Here is a 19,912-nt window from a genome sequence, read left to right on the forward strand (position 1 = left end):
AAATCTTTGGGGGCAAAGGGGGAACCTTAGGACTGCCCTCCTTCAAAATTATTTTATTTTGAGGAAACAGTATTTAAATATGGATGCAGGAGAAGAATCTGTATTGTTTTACGCAAAGTAAGTCACATTAAAAGTTTAATACTTGCTTAAGGTATTCTTTTTAACCTGCCTTTGTAATAATAATATTTTATAAGATATAATAGAAACAACATAAAACTCTCAACTGTACTAATTTGTGCAATCATATGCTTCTCTTCTTGATCTTCTAGGAAATGTCACAGGAACACATTGCTACTAAGAAGCCAAAAACCAAGACACCCTTTTCCAAAGAGCTCATTTATTCCTTCAGGGGGTTATGATTGAATATTGCTATTGTTTTACCTCTTCCACTGATCATTTTTTTCCTAAATGACTGAGCCTCAAGTCAGCTTCCTTGTCTTGGCTCAATAATTTTTTACATTTTCCAGAGACCTATAATTTATGTTCTTACTCATGTTTTCAGTTCAAATATGCCCTTTGGAGAATAACTTTAAAAAGAGGAAATTCACTGTTAATTCACCTGAATGTTCATTCACTTTTTGAAATCAAAGCAGTGAACTTCCTTACTGGATTTAAAAAGAAGTGATGGGTGGGGGAGAAGCTAAATTCCCATGGCACTAGGATTCAGGATCCTTCCCCATCAATTAACGTGCTACTGGAAAATGCCTAATGTAGCAATGCATCCTCTGATTCTTCAATACCAAAGGATTAAATTTTACCAAGTAAACCAAATCTGTGATACATTTGCAGGTTTTAACACCAGTACCATAATTCCCATAAAAACCCCTCATCATAAGTGGATCTCTACGAAGCAACAAATACTATTTAGTCTTGTAAAACTGGGAATCTCCAATTTAATAATATAAAATAAATATATAAAATTATAAATAATATAAAAATATAAAATAATATAAAACTCCTGAAAAACAGGAGTTATACTTGCCTCTTGTTTAGTTATTTTTGCTGCATCCTTGCCCTCGGCACCCTCTGGAGACTGAAGAGAAAATATTGAATAAAGTCAGCTATTTTATTATGCATCTATTAAAAAAAGCATTGGGGTTATGACATGGATTAAAATAAAGTTACCTGTCTATATGCCACAATAACTGAATTCTCCTTGAAAAGAGATGCGTCAGACTTACAAGTTAAGGCTTGCAAACCAAACACTATCAAGTAAAATCATTCTAGATTTCCCAAGGAAGAAACACAGGACTGATTACCAGCAAAAAGCTGGGACTGCTACAGAGCAGCACATCAGGTAGGCAACACCTTGCATCACACAGTGACCATCCCAGTCAATTAACAAAAAACATCCACAGGCTCCAATGGGACTACCAGCTAGTCAACAGTTGATAGGATATGGTTTGAAGTGAAGCCCTGAGGTTTGCTCTAACAGGGATTTTGAGAACCCCTGGGAAATTTAACTCTCCTCCTCCCACACATACACTCCACTAGTAATTAAGCAATATCAAGCCATAAAACACAAATATATTCATAGATTCATAGATACTAAGGTCAGAAGGGACCATTCTGATCATCTAGTCCGACCTCCTGCACAGCGCAGGCCACAGAATCTCACCCATCCACTCCTATGAAAAACCTCACCCATGTCTGAGCTATTGAAGTCCTTAAATCATGGTTCAAAGACTTCAAGGAGCAGAGAAGCCTCCCTCAAGTCAACCATGCCCCATGCTACAGAGGAAGGCGAAAAACCACCAGGGCCTCTCCAATCTGCCCTGGAGGAAAATTCCTTCCCGACCCCAAATATGGCAATCAGCTAAACCCTGAGCATATGGGCAAGATTCATCAGCCAGATACCCAGGAAAGAATTTTCTATAGTAACTCAGATCCCATCCATCTAATATCCCATCTCAGGGGATTTGGCCTATTTACCCTGAATATTTAAAGATCAATTACTTACCAAAATCCCATTATCCCATCATACCATCTCCTCCATAAACTTATCAATAAATATATTGAAATTAGTTGAAAAAGTTAAATTCAGTCTTCTTATGCCTCACATTCAGCTTTCATTATTGCTTAACCTCCCTCGTAGCCTCCATCAAAATAGTTCAAGTCAAGTTTGCTCCTGCTTACTCTTACCTGTGTCATCAAAAAGGTACAAAAGGGTTTAGTCGATTTAATTATAAGCCCAATTACAGTTGAATCAGGCCTCTGTTATGTCAATTATTAACTATTATGTTTATGGGCCTACACAACAGCACTTCAGGACAGGGACTCTCTCATCTTCAAAGTGTGAAGTGCTTACAATCTAAAGAGATAATCCAATGAAAAGCGACTAACAGTATTTTCAGTCAGAAAGGAAGGAAGAGGTCTATGGAAGAGGAAGAGAACATAGCTTTGAGGAGAGCATTTTTTAAAAAAAAAATAAGAGCAGATGGTTCAGTTTTACATATTTTTTCTTTGTGTTTTCTGATCAGGTACAAGAGCAGGAGTAGGTAAGAATGTAGTGGAGATCAGCAGTGGAAAGGTAACCAAAATAAACTGATTTTGAGAAGGGATTTGAGGGAGTAGAACAATGTTCGGGGCACAGAAGAAAACAGGATAATTTGCTATATAGAGTGTCATCAATATAAAGGGAAGGGTAAACACCTTTAAAATCCCTCCTGGCCAGAGGAAAAATTGTTTCACCTGTAAAGGGTTAAGAAGCTAGGATAACCTCGCTGGCACCTAACCAAAATGACCAATGAGGAGACAAGATGCTTTCAAAGCTGGAGGGGGGGAGAAACAAAGGCTCTCTCTGTCTGTGTGAGGCTTTTGGCCGGGAACAGAAAAGGAATGGAGTCTTAGAACTTGGTAAGTAATCTAGCTAGATATGCGTTACATTCGGTTTTGTTTAAATGGCTGATAAAATAGCTATGCTGAATGGAATGTATATTCCTGTTTTTGTATTTTTTTGTAACTTAAGGTTTTGCCTACAGGGATTCTCTACGTTTTGAATCTGATTACCCTGTAAGGTATTTACCATCCTGATTTTACAGAGATGATTCTTTTACTTTTTTTTTTTCTTCAATTAGAATTCCTCTTTTAAGAACCTGATTTCTTTTTCATTGTTCTTAAGATCCAAGGGTTTAGGTCTGTGTTCACCTATGCAAATTGGTGAGGATTTTTATCAAGCCTTCCCCAGGAAAGGGGGTGTAGGGTTTGGGGAGGATTTTGGGGGGGGAAGACGTTTCCAAGCGAATTCTTTCCCGGTTATATATCTGTTAGACGCTTGGTGGTGACAGCAATAAAGTCCAAGGGCAAAAGGTAAAATAGTTTGTATCTTGGGGAAGTTTTAACCTAAGCTGGTAAAAATAAGCTTAGGGGGGTTTCATGCAGGTCCCCACATCTGTACCCTAGAGTTCAGAGTGGGGAAGGAACCTTGACATGGTGGCAGAGCGGTGGGATTAACCTGAAATCATTTTGAGATTCTTTGAACAAGAAGCACAGATTTTTTAAAAGGGAATTTTTTTTTTCCGTTTGGGCTGCTGGAAAGCAGGTTTTCAACTGAAAGCAGTTAGAGGTTTTTTTTTGTCTCTGCTTGGGGGCCAGAGCAGAGACAAAAGCAAATTGTCTTTTGTGAGCTGGAATTTTCTCTACTTAAAGGCAGGGTAGTTAACCTCCTGCAGGGAAATTCACAAGTCTTCACAGACCTGAAGAAGTTTGTTTGGTTTTTTTTAAACCTAAGAGCAGCTAGAGGGGTTTTCTGTCTATTTGCCTGGAGACAAAGGTGTTAGGGTTTTTTTTTGTTTGTTTTTTTAAAGGATTTTTCTGTAGGCTGACAATCACTATCAGAGAATATAGGTATCATATTACAGCACAGCAAAATTTTACAAGCCAAGTTTTTTTGTTTGTTTGTTTGTTTTAAATTTAAATCTCGGGTGTAAAGTTAGTTAAAAACAGAGAGGCAAACATGACAGAGCCCAAAACAGAAACAGCCAAAGAGGCTGCCTACAGGAGAGCTATGGAGACAAAGGAAAAGAATGGAAGCATGCTGAGGAGGAAAGGGAGGCTGCCCACAGGAGAGCTATGGAGGCAAGGGACAAAGAACTGGAGAAGAAGGAAAAAGAGAGGAAGCATGCACTGGAGATGGAGAAGGCAAAGGCTCAGTGGAATATACCAACAAACCCTAGCAATCCTTCTCCAGGTACCACTTCACATCCCAGGAAGTTCCCCACCTACAAGGCAGGCAATGATACCGAGGCCTTCTTAGAAAACTTCGAAAGGGCCTGCCTTGGGTACAGCATCTCTACAGACCAATACATGGTAGAGCTGAAGCCGCAGCTCAGTGGACCCTTAGCCGAGGTGGCGGCTGAAATGCCTAAGGAACACGTGAACCAGTATTAGCTGTTTAAAATGAAGGCGAGAGTCAGAATGGGGCTAACACCCGAGCATTCCCGTCAGCAGTTCAGAGCCCTAAGGTGGAAACCAGACACGTCATTTACCAGACATGCCTACCACATTGTGAAACATTGGGATGCCTAGATATCAGGAGCAAGTGTTAAATCTCCAGAAGAGTTGCCCTTCCTAATGCAAATGGAGCAGTTCTTAGAGGGTGTTCCTGAGGAAATAGAAAGATACATCCTAGATGGGAAGCCCAAAACAGTAATCGAGGCGGGGGAGATTGGAGCCAAATGGGTGGAGGTGACAGAAAAGAAAAAAACTGGTCACAGTTGGAGCAAATACTAGAAGGGACAACCTCAGACCACACCCTACTAGCGGGGGCAGCCCACGGCCCCAACTACCCCCCAAGGAACCCTCCAGACACCTTACTGTCCCGCCACACCATTCTCCAGCAATCCACCTCGCCCCAGTGACCCGTCAGCTAGACGATGTTTTAAATGTAACAAGCTGGGGCATGTAAAGGCCAACTGCCCCAAGAATCCCAACAGATTACAGTTCATTGCACCAGAATCACACCAGAGGTCCTCAGGCCCAGATACCTCCCAGATACCCTTGGAGCAGAGGGAAACTGTGAGTGTGGGTGGAAAGAAGGTCACCGCGTGGAGGGACACTGGAGCACAAGTGTCGGCTATCCATGCTTCCTTAGTGGACCCCAATTTAATCAACCCAGAGATCCAAGTGACGATTCAACCCTTCAAGTCAAACTCTTTCAATTTGCCTACAGCCAAGTTGCCTGTCCAGTACAAGGGCTGGTCAGGAACATGGACTTTTGCAGTCTACGATGATTATCCCATCCCCATGCTGTTCGGGGAAGACTTGGCCAATCACGTGAAGCTAACCAAGAGGGTGGGAATGGTCACCCGCAGCGAGGCTAAACAAGCCGTCACATCTAGCTCTGTTCCGGAAACTGGACCCGGTCAGAGGTGATGAACCCGGACCCCAGGCCAATGTCCACAACAGCAGCAGTGGATCCAGTCCCAGAGACCCAGACAGAGCCAGTCACAGAACCGGAACCGGCAGAACAACCAGCACCAGACCTATTGCCAGCACTGAATCCAGTATTTGCAATCCCAACACCAGAGGGTCCCACCAAACCTGAACCGGCAGCAGCCGATAACCCTACACAAGAGGCTCAGCCGGAGCCTGAACCCCAACATAGTGTACCAGTGGAGAGCGGTTCACAGTCAACGGAAACAGCCCCATCCCTTACATAGCTTCCAGAGGGACCAAGCATAGGTCCACAATCCAATGAGGAACTGATGTCTCCAGCATCAAGGGAACAGTTCGAGACCAAACAGGAAGCAGATGAAAGCCTCCAGAGAGCTTGGACGGCGGCACGGAGCAACCCATTGCCTCTCAGCTCTTCTAATCGATCCAGGTTTGTTGTAGAAAGAGGACTTTTACACAAGAAAACTCTTTCTAGTGGACACCAGGAAGACTGGCATCTTCAGAGACAGTTGGCAGTTCCAACTAAGTATCGGGTCAAGCTTTTGAGCTTAGCCCACGATCATCCTAGTGGCCATGCTGGAGTGAACAGGACCAAAGACCATTTGGGGAGGTCATTCCAGTGGGAGGGAACAGGCAAGGATTTTTCTACCTATGTCCAGTCTTGTGAGGTATGCCAAAGAGTGGGAAAACCCCAAGACCAGGTCAAAGCCCCTCTCCAGCCACTCCCCATCACTGAAGTTCCATTTCAGCGAGTAGCTGTGAATATTCTGGGTCCTTTTCCAAAAAAGACACCCAGAGGAAAGCAGTATATACTGACTTTCATGGATTTTGCCACCTAATAGCCGGAAGCAGAAGCTCTAAGCAACACCAGGGCTAAAAGTGTGTGCCAGGCACTAGCAGACATTTTTGCCAGGGTAGGTTGGCCCTCAGACATCCTCACAGATGCAGGAATTAATTTCCTGGCAGGAACTATGGAAAGCCTTTGGGAAGCTCATGGGGTAAATCACTTGGTTGCCACTCCTTACCACCATCAAACAAATGGCATGGTGGAGAAGTTTAATGGAACTTTGGGGGCCATGATACGTAAATTCATAAATGAGCACTCCAATGATTGGGACCTAGTGTTGCAGCAGTTGCTCTTTGCCTACACAGCTGTACCACATCCCAGTTTAAGGTTTTCAACATTTGAACCTGTATATGGCTGCGAGGTTAAGGGGCCATTACAGTTGGTGAAGCAGCAATGGGAGGGGTTTATACCTTCTCCAGGAACTAACATTCTGGACTTTGTAACCAACCTACAAAACACCCTCCGAACCTCTTTAGCCCTTGCTAAAGGAAACCTACAGGATGCTCAAAAAGAGCAAAAAGCCTGGTATGATAAACATGCCAGAGAGCGTTCCTTCAAAATAGGGGACCAGGTCATGGTCTTAAAGGCACTCCAGACCCATAAAATGGAAGCGTCATGGGAAGGGGCACTCACAGTCCAGGAGCGCCTGAGAGCTGTTAATTATCTCATAGCATTCCCCACCTCAAACCAAAAGCCTAAGGGTACCATATTCATTCTCTAAAGCCCTTTTATTCCAGAGAATTAATGGTTTGTCAGTTTACAGCCCAGAGAGGAGATGACGCTGAGTGGCCTGAAGGTGTCTACTATGAAGGGAAAAGTGCTGGTAGCGTGGAAGAGGTGAACCTCTCCATGACCCTCGGGCATATGCAGCGACAGCAGATCAAGGAGCTATGCACTAGCTATGCACTGACATTCTCAGCCACCCCAGGACTGACTGAACGGGCATACCACTCCATTGACACAGGTAATGCTCACCCAATTAAAGTTCAACCTTACCCGGTGTCTCCTCAAGCAAAAACTGCTATAGAACGGGAGATCCAGGATATGTTACAGATGGGTGTAATCTGCCCCTCTGGCAATGCACAGGCATCTCCAGTGGTTCTAGTTCCCAAACCAGATGGGGAGATATGTTTTTGCGTGGACTATTGTAAGCTAAATGCTGTAACTCGCCCAGACAACTATCAAATGCCATGCACAGATGAACTATTCAAGAAACTGGGACGGTTCCAGTTCATCTCTACCTTGGACTTAACCAAGGGGTACTGGCAAGTACCGCTAGATGAATCCGCCAAGAAAAGGTCAGCCTTCACCACATATGTCGGGCTGTATGAATTTAATTTACTCACTTTCGGGCTGCGGAATGCACCCGCCACCTTCCAAAGACTTGTAGATGGTCTCCTAGTGGGATTAGGAGAATATGCAGTCGCCTATCTTGACGATGTGCCCATATGTTTGGATTCCTGGTCTGAACACCTGGAACATCTACAAAAAGTCTTCGAGCGCATAAGGGAGGCAGGACTAACTGTTAAGGCTAAGAAGTGTCAAATAGGCCTAAACAGAGTGACTTACCTTGGACACCAGGTGAGTCAAGGAACTATCAACCCCCTACAGGCCAAAGAGAATGCTAACCAAAAGTGGCCTGTCCCAAAGTCAAAGAAACAGGTTCAATCCTTCTTAGGCTTGGCTAGTTATTACAGACTATTTGTAACGCAATACAGCCAAATTGCCACCCCACTGACAGACCTAACCAAAAAGAAACAGCCAAATGCTGTTCAGTGGACCAAAGAGTGTCAGAAGGCCTTTAACCAGCTTAAAGCAACACTCATGTCTGACCCTGTACTAAGAGCCCCAGACTTTGACAAACCGTTCCTAGTAACCACAGATGCGTCCGAGCGTGGTGTGGGAGCAGTTTTAAGGCAGGAAGGACCGGATCAAGAATTCCATCCTGTAGCGTTTCGCAGCAAGAAGCTGTCTGAGAGGGAAAGCAACTGGTCAGTCAGTGAAAAAGAATGTTACACCATTGTCTACGCTCTGGAAAAGCTACACCCATATGTTTGGGGACGGCGTTTCCAACTGCAAGCCGACCATGCTGCGCTACAGTGGCTTCATACCACCACGGGAAATAACAAAAAACTTATTCGGTGGAGTTTAGCTCTTCAAGATTTTGATTTCGAGATCCAACACCTCTCAGGAGCTTCTAACAAAGTGGCTGATGCACTCTCCTGTGAAAGTTTCCCAGAATCAACTGGTTAAAATTGTCCTTAAGATGTGGAAAATACTGTTAGTCTTTGTATATACTTGGTAGTATATTTAGAGGTGCATGTGTCTTATTAACTCTGTTTTCTCCTAGAGCTCCAGGAAGAAATCACAGCCAGCGTTTCACCTTGTGATTTGGGGGGGGGGGGGGTCATAAATATAAAGGGAAGGGTAAACACCTTTAAAATCCCCCATGGCCAGAGGAAAAACCCTTTCACCTGTAAAGGATTAAGAAGCTAGGATAACCTTGCTGGCACCTGACCAAAATGACCAATGAGGAGACAAGATACTTTCAAAGTCTGCGGGGGGGGGAAGAAACAAAGGCTCTCTCTGTCTGATGCTTTTGGCCAGGAACAGAAAAGGAATGGAGTCTTAGAACTTAGTAAGTAATCTAGCTAGATATGTGTTAGATTCTGTTTTGTTTAAATGGCTGATAAAATAGCTGTGCTGAATGGAATGTATATTCCTGTTTTTGTGTCTTTTTGTAACTTAAGGTTTTGCCTACAGGGATTCTCTACGTTTTGAATCTGATTACCCTGTAAGGTATTTACCATCCTGATTTTACAGAGATGATTCTTTTACTTTTATTCTTCAATTAAAATTATTTTTTTAAGAACCTGATTTCTTGTTCATTGTTCTTAAGATCCAAGGGTTTGGGTCTGTGTTTACCTATGCAAATTGGTGAGGATTTTTATCAAGCCTTCCCCAGGAAAGGGGGTGTAGGGTTTGGGGAGGATTTTGGGGGGAAAGACGTTTCCAAGCGGGCTCTTTCCCGGTTATATATCTGTTAGACGCGTGGTGGTGGCAGCAATAAAGTCCAAGGGCAAAAGGTAAAATAGTTTGTACCTTGGGGAAGTTTTAACCCAAGCTGGTAAAAATAAGCTTAGGGGGGTTTCATGCAGGTCCCCACATCTGTACCCTAGAGTTCAGAGTGGGGAAGGAACCTTGACACAGAGTTACCTTCTACTGTAACTCTGTAGGGTCACTGAACTGTGAATTGCTCATAGAAAGGGTGCTAACAATTTGTGCCCTACCAGCCAGGTATGGATGGATAATGTATGTGACTTCTTAGTTGTAACATACAATCTCCTGATAGAAAGGGAAGGTGCCACAATATCAGGTCATAAAAAGATAACTACGGCCAGTAATTTAAATGACTGAGACATAGCAAGAAATTAAGCAGCACTACACAGAACATAGCAAAGCAGCTAGGAAAACCCACCCAATCAGACTTTTAAAATGGAGTATGGCTATTTCTCTCAGCAACTATGGCCCTCACCAACCCATGGCAGTGGGGTTCTGCCACTGCCAGTAGTTTCAAGACTTTCAGAAAATGGATGATGATCTCTGTAATCATAAAAACAGTTTCAGTTGCCATTCCTTGGGTGAGAGCTCAGAAGCAAAACACCACAGCATAAGCAATTTGCAGCAGATCCTCATTTACATGAAGGCTGTTTCACATAGCTCAAGCTTTAAACTAATGAGCCTTTGTGTAATTGAGAATTAGGCCCATTATGTACTGTGTGGGAGATAAAGTGGGATGTCCCTTGCTCTATTTCTTATAGACTGTTACATCAGCCTTAAACCTTCTTTTTGTTAAGCTAAACACATCTTAGTAATGGGCTCTACAATCTAACAGAGAAATGTACAATACAATCTAATGGTTGGAAGTTGAAACTAGACAAATTCAGACTTTCCATAAGTTGTACTTTTTTTAAACAGTGACAGTAATTAACCATTGGACCAATTTAACAAGGGTCATGGGGGATTTTCCATCATTAACAATTTTTAAATCCCGCTAAGAACTTTTTGTAAAAGATATGCCCTAGGCATTATTTTGGGTAAATTCTATGGTCTGTATTATATATTAGGTCAGACTAGGTAATCACAATGGTCCTCTCTGGCTTTGGAAGCCATGAAATACATATATATTTATTTTTAACAGAATCACAATCATATATTGACTTTTCTTGACAAAACATTTAATTTGTATGTGTGAGGGTTTTTTTAAGCTCACTCCATTTTGTTTCCATCTTAAAATGTTCTTCATGCAGTCTATCTGACAGTGTCTTGGCAAGTAGTGTACTTCAATTAAAATAGTTTATAATCCACTTGTTACGCTAAAATGTATAGTTTTATAAAAGTTAGAACATTTCAGGGGCCAAACAATCCAGTCTGCTTTTAGGGTGAAATAGACACAAATAAACTTGGAGGTGTGGTGGAGAAACAGGAGCTTGTGTCATAATCCCTATCCAAACCCAACTGCTCCCCAAAGCAACACAAGTTCAGAGTACCTGGCAAGAATTAAGCCAAGCAGAAGAATACAGCTTTATGCAGCATTATCTCCACAAGAGGAGGTGGACTAGTGGAGAGGAGAGAGGTTTGGGCATAAATAGACCCAACAGGAGCATAATTTTCAGTGAACTACATCGCATGAGCAGCAGTTCTCTACATGGATATCCCAAGATTCACAAGACTTCCCCCCTGAAAGTCATCACAGGCTTGAAGGACTTTCTCCTGACCCCTTCCAAAGAAAGCTAACATCTCTTGACTTCGCACTGGTATCATACCACCTAAGGAACTGATTTCAAAGTAGCTGAGTTTATTAAATAACTCATCCTCTCCCATAGGTTTTTTCCATGCAGTAGTGCTATGGATCACAGTATTTAACATGACACTGTCACCTGTCAAGTTGCAGTGCATCCTTACTATGTCTGTCTTGCTTACATTGTAACTCTTCAGAGAAGAGACCACTAGCATCGCAAGCCTTGTATAGCACCAAGCATACTGTTGGCACTGAATTGTTCAAAAGGCATTGCTCCAACATAATAAGCTTTCTAACTGTATGGCAATTCTTCAGATTACTTGTATAATCATCATCATCATCTCAGTAATATCTATAGGCCCACTGTGATAGGTGCTGTAAAAACACATCCAAAGAGGTTCTCTTTGGGACAGACATGAAGAATAAGGTGACACACAACAACAGGTGATTAAAAAAAATCACCACCAAACAATGAGAGGATTATGATCAGTGTCAAACAATGGTCACAGCAAACAAGCAGCATGGCCAGCAAGACTTACGCTTTCAATATTGTAACTAATGGTAAATTTTAAGTCTCAGCAGACCACAGATATGTATTGTACCTTAAGTGCCATTGCAGATTCGGTGTCTGGATTATCAGTTTTGTGAGCTAACAGTTGTGTAAATTAAGCAGCAGTTAAACTTTTGACGATCAATCAGTTCCACATATTTTATATCTCCGGGTTAACCAGGATGGCTATACACACACTCCCTGTGCCCATCAGTGATGGGGAAGAGCTTTTTAAAAAGTGACAGGTTAAAAATCAGGTTTTTCTATTAACAGTGGATTATAAAACCAAGTTTATTTATTTCTACGTGCTTAAGTTTTGCATTTCACTCATTTTGGAAAATGAGCTGCGACCCCCTGGTTGATCTCACTTTCTAGTCTTCATACATTAGCACAATACTATGGCATTTGGGTTGCCAACGCTACAGGAGAAATCATTACATTGAAAAAATTAAAGATAATTTTCATATTTTTAAAGAGTTATCTGACAGAGGTAGCTATAGGTTGACAAATTGACAAAACTTTAGTAATTAAAATGCTGAAATATAAACAAGATGTATCTTAAGTAAAATAGTGCAACAACATTAGCAAGGTTACTGTTTATCGGTCAAATGGCAATCAATCAATTCAGATGGCCAAAGGGGGCTATCGTATCCCAGCACTGCAACTTCTGCACAGATATTGATCTTTACAGGTGAATGGATTTGTTTTAGTAATGTAAGCAATGTATTAAAAAGCCAACATGGAAAGATAAGATATCGTAAAACTGATTAAACAACATCTTGTAAAGAATTAATATTAAATGATGCCAAATACCAAAGGCCCATGTGGTCAGAAATTACAGGCTCATACCCATGTGAATTTAAAAAGCACATACCGATTTCATTCTAACTACAACATTAGAAGTTAGAGGAAAAGAGGCCCTTTAGGACATTGAGTCGAAACCCCTACTGGTACATGGATTACTCGCTAAAGTATTTTTTTCTAGAGTTTTACCTAGTCACATTTTAAAATTTTCCATGCAATAAGAATTTTCTCCAGACATCATTCTGGCACAGCATTTTAGGTGCAGTCTCTGAGGAGTTCACCATCATTTCCCTGCTCCCTGATTTGGTGCCTGTTACTCCTCCCACTCCCAATCCATTTTCCCCTCCACCAAAAACCAAACAAAACATGCTTTGCAACAAAACTCAGCCGTCAGCAAAAGAACATATCATTCCATATGCCTACTTCAGAATTACTGCTGTCCAGGTTTTTCTTCCCTTTGAATATATATGTCTCAGACAGTTTTCCCCTACATCAGGGGTTCTCAAAACTGTGGGTCGGGAACCCTCAAGGCTTTGTGAAGTTATTACATGGGGGAGGGGGGTTGCGAGTTGTCAGCCTCCACCCCAAACCCCACTTTGCCTCCAGCATTTATAATGGTGTTAAATATATAAAAAAAAGTGTTGTTAATTTATAAGGGGGGCTGCACTCAGAGGCTTGCGATGTGAAAGGGGTCATCAGTACAAAAGTTTGACAACCTCTGCCCTACATGTATTACCTTGAGGTTTTCCCAAGCTAAAACTCAGACCAAGTTCATTGCTAGCGTCACTAAATTTAAGACCGTGGAGTTATATGGATGGTGAGCCGAACTCACCCTAGTGTTTCTACTTCTTTAGGTCCCTTTATTTATTTCTCTGTCTTCACAATAGCTCTGAAATTTACAAAGTGATACTAAATTAATTAAGTGCCTTGCATGGTGACAGGTTTCAGTGGTAGCCATGTTAGTCTGTATCAGAAAAAAAAAAGAGACAGACAACCAAGGAGTCCTTGTGGCACCTTGGAGACTAACAAATTTATTTGGGCATAAGCTTTCGTGGGGTAGAACCCACTTCCTCAGATGTATGAAGTAAAAGATACAGGAGCAGGTTTGAATGAAGTGGAAATCCATCAACTTCATGAAAATACTTGTGCAGATACAGACAGACAGATATCTTCCTTTCCAAATGCAAACCTGCTCCTGTACCTTTTACTTCGTACATCTGATGAAGTGGGTTCTAGCCCACGAAAGCTTATGCCCAAATAAATTTGTTAGTCTATAAGGTGCCACAAGGACTCCTCGTTTTTTGAGTTTTTTAAATTAATTAAGGCGCTGTTTACTTCCCATTTCAGATTTTTAATAAAGACATTCAATCCCATGTTATTTAAACACCAACCAACTCCTCTGACACTCTTCGACACCTCTGCCCCACCCTGCCCAGTGAAATACCTTATTTATCATTAAAACTTTTTTTTATGGTTCTTTGACCAATTTTTAGCAGATGTAACAGTGTTCATAGCTGAGCCAATCTGAATTAACTGTTCAAGTAAAAAAATACTGCATCAAATGCTTTATTAAAAGTCAGATAGGTATCTATTGCATGTCTTTTATCCACAAAGGACGCAATCCAGAAAAATGTTTAACATGGCAGTAACTTCATGCACATGAACAATTCCACCGAATTCACATTTGAAGCACATGAAGTTACTCATGTGCTTAAATATTTGCAGAATCAGAGCCTAATTTTTTTAAATCTCACCCAAAAACAAAGAAAAAAAAATCAGGTTTTAAGGCATGTCCTTTTTTAATTAAACTTTTATCCAGCGTATTCCATTAAACTTTACTTGCAGATTAGAAACATCTAAACATTAATTCTTATGAGATAGCATGGAGAGAGAGCGCCACAGTTTCCACACCTTCTTGGCCTTTTCAAAGAGTATTTACAAATCTGCTAAAACTGCATAATATAGTAACTCCCTCTATCTCATAGGCAATTATCCTTTCTCAGTTACCTAATCAATTAGAAGCTAAAGAGTTACCTGCATTAAGCACATACATTCTTCACTGTAAAAGGAAATGCTTCTGAAATATTTATTCTTTAAACTAAACCTATATAACATTTTGATTTTCTGAAATTATATATAATAAAATACAACGCAAGACTTAGAAATGATGAAGGGATTTAAATTCTAAAATATCTATTAGAAGAGGAATATATCAATTTCTAATCCTTTATGGGGATAATGTCAACATCATGATGTGATGAAAGGGAAGAGTATACTTAAAGTTCTAATATGAAACAGATAAAAAATCCTCCAATCATCCACCAAAGAAAGTCCTTTGGTTGTGTGCACACGCGTGTGCATAAACACAAACAAGAAAGAAAGAGGGGACAAATATCAAGATTACAATGAAATTTCATCAAGTCAGAAAACAAGAAAAGTCTAATTCTTTATTAAACCTAATAGATTAATGTTAGTAACGTGTAAATCCAACATGCTTCATACCCTTTCAGAACATTAACTGTATTTCTTCCTCTCTTTTAAAAAAAAAAATACCTCTGGTATAAATTATATTTCCACAAATTAAAAAATGAAAAGTGTCTGATTATTTTCCATTTAAATGTTTTTTTCCATATATGTATTTAAATCTGCTTTTATTGTGTATATATGTTCTGTAATTCCCACTTGAAAAGATCTAGATGTTTCGCCAGCATAACTTAAGCCACGTGGGCATTTAATGGGGCATTTCACAAACTCTGAATTACAACTAATGCTGTTCACCTGACTGCGCTATACAATTCTGAGTTGAACAAGCATCCTATGTTTTTATCATTATAGGAATATATAGGTAAATGTTCAAAGCTTCTCATTTTAATCACTTTAAAATACAATAGTTTCTTTATTCAGTAGAATGAAAGATTAAAACAGGGATCAGCAACCTTTGGCACATGGCCCGCCAGGGTAAGCCTCATGGTGGGCCAGGCTGGTTTGTTTACCTGCTGCGTCCGCAGGTTTGGTTGATCGCGGCTCCCACTGGCCACAATTTGCCACTCCAGGCCAATGGGTGCTGCGGGAAGCAGCGGCCAACACATCCCTTGGCCCACCCCACTTCCCGCAGCCCCCATTGGCCTGGAGCAGCGAATCACACCCAGTGGGAGCTGCAATCAGCTGAACGTGCAGATGTGGCAGGTAAACAAACCAGCCCGGCCCTCCAGGGGGCTTACCCTAGCGAGCCGCATGCCAAAGCTTACCAATCCCTCAATTAAAAGCAGTTCTGTTTAAGCCTACATAAACTTGTTGCTCAGGTTTCCAGTATCTTCTAGAACCAATATTTTCAGGTTTGGTGTATAAAATTAGAAACCAATTCCATATTTAGACATCTAAAAACACAGCCTGATTTTCAGGGATACAGATCAGTTATGGGAGATGTCAGACATGTTGAGCACCCACAATAGACAACTCACTTAGACTAATAATTTTAGGATCCCACATTTCAAAATGTGAGCCAGGATGTTAGTAAATTCTTTTCTTATTATTTGTTCCTTTATTTTACTATTATTGTACAATTAAACAGCAACGTCAAAATAGCATGGTAGAACTGTAGTGGAAGCTAAAGACTGTTCAATATTATTCCTTTAAGTCAAATTTTTCAAAATTGGGCACTGGTTCTGAAAATTGAACCATGAAGAAGGACCTCGGCAGATCCATTTCCAGCAACTAAACTTGAGGCTCCTAAATCCATATTTAAAGTACTTAAATCCAAATTTAAAGTATTTGGGGAGAGGCATAGCTCAGTGGTTTGAGCATTGGCCTGCTAAACCCAGGGTTGTGAGTTCATTCCTTGAGGGGGCCATTTAGGGATCTGGGGCAAAAATTGGGGATTGGTCCTGCTCTGAGCAGGGGGTTGGACTAGATGATCTTCTGAGGTCCCTTCCAACCCTGATACTCTATGAAATAGAATTAGTCTGATTTTCAGAGCGACCATTGCACCCACAAAGGTGAATGAGCTTCTCTGAAATCAGGACAGATCTATTTTCAGTATCTAAATATAGATTTAGGCATTTAACCCTAGACAACCATTTTGACAACATTAGCTCTGGTTTTGAAAATAATTCATTCCAGCAAATATCTAATAGTAGCTTTTGGGGGTGGAAAGACAGAAAAAAAGACGAGTGCAAAACCCACAGAATACGCAGTTGTGACTAAAAAGCAAATAAGTAATATTAAAGAATGTTCTTCTGTGAGAAAAAGTTTTATATTTTTGTAACTGTTACAGCTACTCAGTGCTGTGGCACACCAAACCTTTACTGTACCAGTATTCCACTAGATTGCCATGACTCTGAAGCAAGCACTGAAAGAACTTCAGGTACACAGGGCCACACCTGGGTATGCTGTACAGCGTACCAGATCACACACCTTTTAGAATAACCATGACTCAAAAAGTCTCTCCCTTGGTGACTGATCAATGATCACAGGCTCTTGTCTGTCCATCTCTAACTTTCCTTTCCTGTCCCCAAAATGCGTTCTAACAATTTAACTGATAATTAGTATTTGAAACACTTGTTTTAAAAATTATATTTGTGACTAAGAGTACAACATATCCTTAAGAGGCTATTTTTCCAAGTAATACATCCTCTGTATCCCCAACCCTAGCTTCTTGTGTTGTCAACTAAAGTTGGCTGTTGGGAGGGGCAGAGATGAGAGGCACTGATGTGTGAAGACTTAAGAGCCAAATGTTACCTTACAATGTGACCTTACATTTATTTGGTTCCATTTACCCTTGTTACAAACTGCATTTTAACATGGTACCTGCTAATTTGGGTTCTAACATGGTTTAAAGAACTAGTATGGAGGGTCCAAAGCCATCTAAGAATTAATATCAAGTTCATATCTTGGAAAGCAGATTTTAAAAATGATTCTAACAAGGTTCTGGCTTGTCCACACTAGCCTTTAAAGTTTATTAGAACCCATTTGAGTGTGAACCAACTTTAAAAATGGCTCTCAAAAGACCCTGTCCATTCAAGACTAGAGAGAGACTTCCTCACAGCGTCTTCAAACTCTGCTCAAGTAGGTCTAGACTATACAATGGTACAAATGCTGTCAACCATCTGAATCCCATCTATATTAGCACTCCCTTTACTGCCATCACCAGTGATAGGCTAACACTGGGAGACTGACTAGGGAGAGAGAGGAGAGGGAAGAAGGAAAGAGTCTAGAGCAGACATAGCTGAATAGTCCCCCGATAAGTTTTGATGCAACCTATTCTATCATACCTTTCACCCAGAATTCAGAGTAGCAGCCGTGTTAGTCTGTATTCTCAAAAAGAAAAGGAGTACTTGTGGCACCTTAGAGACTAACAAATTTATTAGAGCATAAGCTTTCGTGAGCTACAGCTCACTTCATCGGATGCATTTGGTGGAAAAAACAGAGTAGAGATTTATATACACACACACAGAGAACATGAAACAATGGGTTTATCATACACACTGTAAGGAGAGTGATCACTTAAGATAAGCCATCACCAACAGCAGGGGGGGGAAGGAGGAAAACCTTTCATGGTGACAAGCAGGTAGGCTAATTCCAGCAGTTAACAAGAATATCAGAGGAACAGTGGGGGGTGGGGTGGGAGGGAGAAATACCATGGGGAAATAGTTTTACTTTGTGTAATGACTCATCCATTCCCAGTCTCTATTCAAGCCTAAGTTAATTGTATCCAGTTTGCAAATTAATTCCAATTCAGCCGTCTCTCGTTGGAGTCTGTTTTTGAAGCTTTTTTGTTGAAGTATAGCCACTCTTAGGTCTGTGATCGAGTGACCAGAGAGATTGAAGTGTTCTCCAACTGGTTTTTGAATGTTATAATTCTTGACGTCTGATTTGTGTCCATTCATTCTTTTACGTAGAGACTGTCCAGTTTGGCCAATGTACATGGCAGAGGGGCATTGCTGGCACATGATGGCATATATCACATTGGTAGATGCGCAGGTGAACGAGCCTCTGATAGTGTGGCTGATGTGATTAGGCCCTATGATGGTATCCCCTGAATAGATATGTGGACAGAGTTGGCAACGGGCTTTGTTGCAAGGATAGGTTCCTGGGTTAGTGGTTCTGTTGTGTGGTGTGTGGTTGCTGGTGAGTATTTGCTTCAGATTGGGGGGCTGTCTGTAAGCAAGGACTGGTCTATCTCCCAAGATCTGAGAGAGCGATGGCTCGTCCTTCAGGATAGGTTGTAGATCCTTGATGATGCGTTGGAGGGGTTTTAGTTGGGGGCTGAAGGTGATGGCTAGTGGCGTTCTGTTGTTTTCTTTGTTGGGCCTGTCCTGTAGTAGGTGACTTCTGGGTACTCTTCTGGCTCTGTCAATCTGTTTCTTCACTTCAGCAGGTGGGTATTGTAGTTGTAGGAATGCATGATAGAGATCTTGTAGGTGTTTGTCTCTGTCTGAGGGGTTGGAGCAAATGCGGTTATATCGTAGCGCTTGGCTGTAGACAATGGATCGAGTGGTATGATCTGGATGAAAGCTAGAGGCATGTAGGTAGGAATAGCGGTCAGTAGGTTTCCGATATAGGGTGGTGTTTATGTGACCATCGCTTATTAGCACCGTAGTGTCCAGGAAGTGGATCTCTTGTGTGGACTGGTCCAGGCTGAGGTTGATGGTGGGATGGAAATTGTTGAAATCATGGTGGAATTCCTCAAGAGCTTCTTTTCCATGGGTCCAGATGATGAAGATGTCATCAATGTAGCGCAAGTAGAGTAGGGGCATTAGGGAACGAGAGCTGAGGAAGCGTTGTTCTAAGTCAGCCATAAAAATGTTGGCATACTGTGGGGCCATGCGGGTACCCATCGCAGTGCCGCTGATTTGAAGGTATACATTGTCACCAAATGTGAAATAGTTATGGGTCAGGACAAAGTCACAAAGTTCTGCCACCAGGTTAGCCGTGACAGTATCGGGGATACTGTTCCTGACGGCTTGTAGTCCATCTTTGTGTGGAATATTGGTGTAGAGGGCTTCTACATCCATAGTGGCTAGGATGGTGTTTTTAGGAAGATCACCAATGGACTGTAGTTTCCTCAGGAAATCGGTGGTGTCTCGAAGATAGCTGGGAGTGCTGGTAACGAAGGGCCTGAGGAGGGAGTCTACATAGCCAGACAATCCTGCTGTCAGGGTGCCAATGCCTGAGATGATGGGGCGTCCAGGATTTCCAGGTTTATGGATCTTGGGTAGCAGATAGAATACCCCAGGTCCTGGCTCCAGGGGTGTGTCTGTGCGGATTTGTTCTTGTGCTTTTTCAGGGAGTTTCTTGAGCAAATGCTGTAGTTTCTTTTGGTAACTCTCACTGGGATCAGAGGGTAATGGCTTGTAGAAAGTGGTGTTGGAGAGCTGCCTAGTAGCCTCTTGTTCATACTCTGACCTATTCATGATGACGACAGCACCTCCTTTGTCAGCCTTTTTGATTATGATGTCAGAGTTGTTTCTGAGGCTGTGGATGGCACTGTGTTCTGCATGGCTGAGGTTATGGGGTA

General features: G+C 41.6%; 1 protein-coding gene across 3 annotated transcripts in view; it reads right to left on the bottom strand.

Moving 5' to 3' along the window:
* HMGN3 (high mobility group nucleosomal binding domain 3) overlaps nucleotides 1-19,912 on the bottom strand; it is a 38,561-nt gene that overhangs the window by 9,213 nt on the left and 9,436 nt on the right. For all 3 annotated transcript variants that reach the window (XM_038396843.2, XM_038396845.2, XM_038396844.2), the window contains exon 2: nucleotides 983-1,033. In XM_038396843.2, coding sequence (XP_038252771.1) covers nucleotides 983-1,033 — 51 coding nt within the window. The remainder of the gene's footprint in view (nucleotides 1-982; nucleotides 1,034-19,912) is intronic.

This window comes from Dermochelys coriacea, chromosome 3 (assembly GCF_009764565.3).
Source record: "Dermochelys coriacea isolate rDerCor1 chromosome 3, rDerCor1.pri.v4, whole genome shotgun sequence".
Classification (NCBI taxonomy): domain Eukaryota; kingdom Metazoa; phylum Chordata; order Testudines; family Dermochelyidae; genus Dermochelys; species Dermochelys coriacea.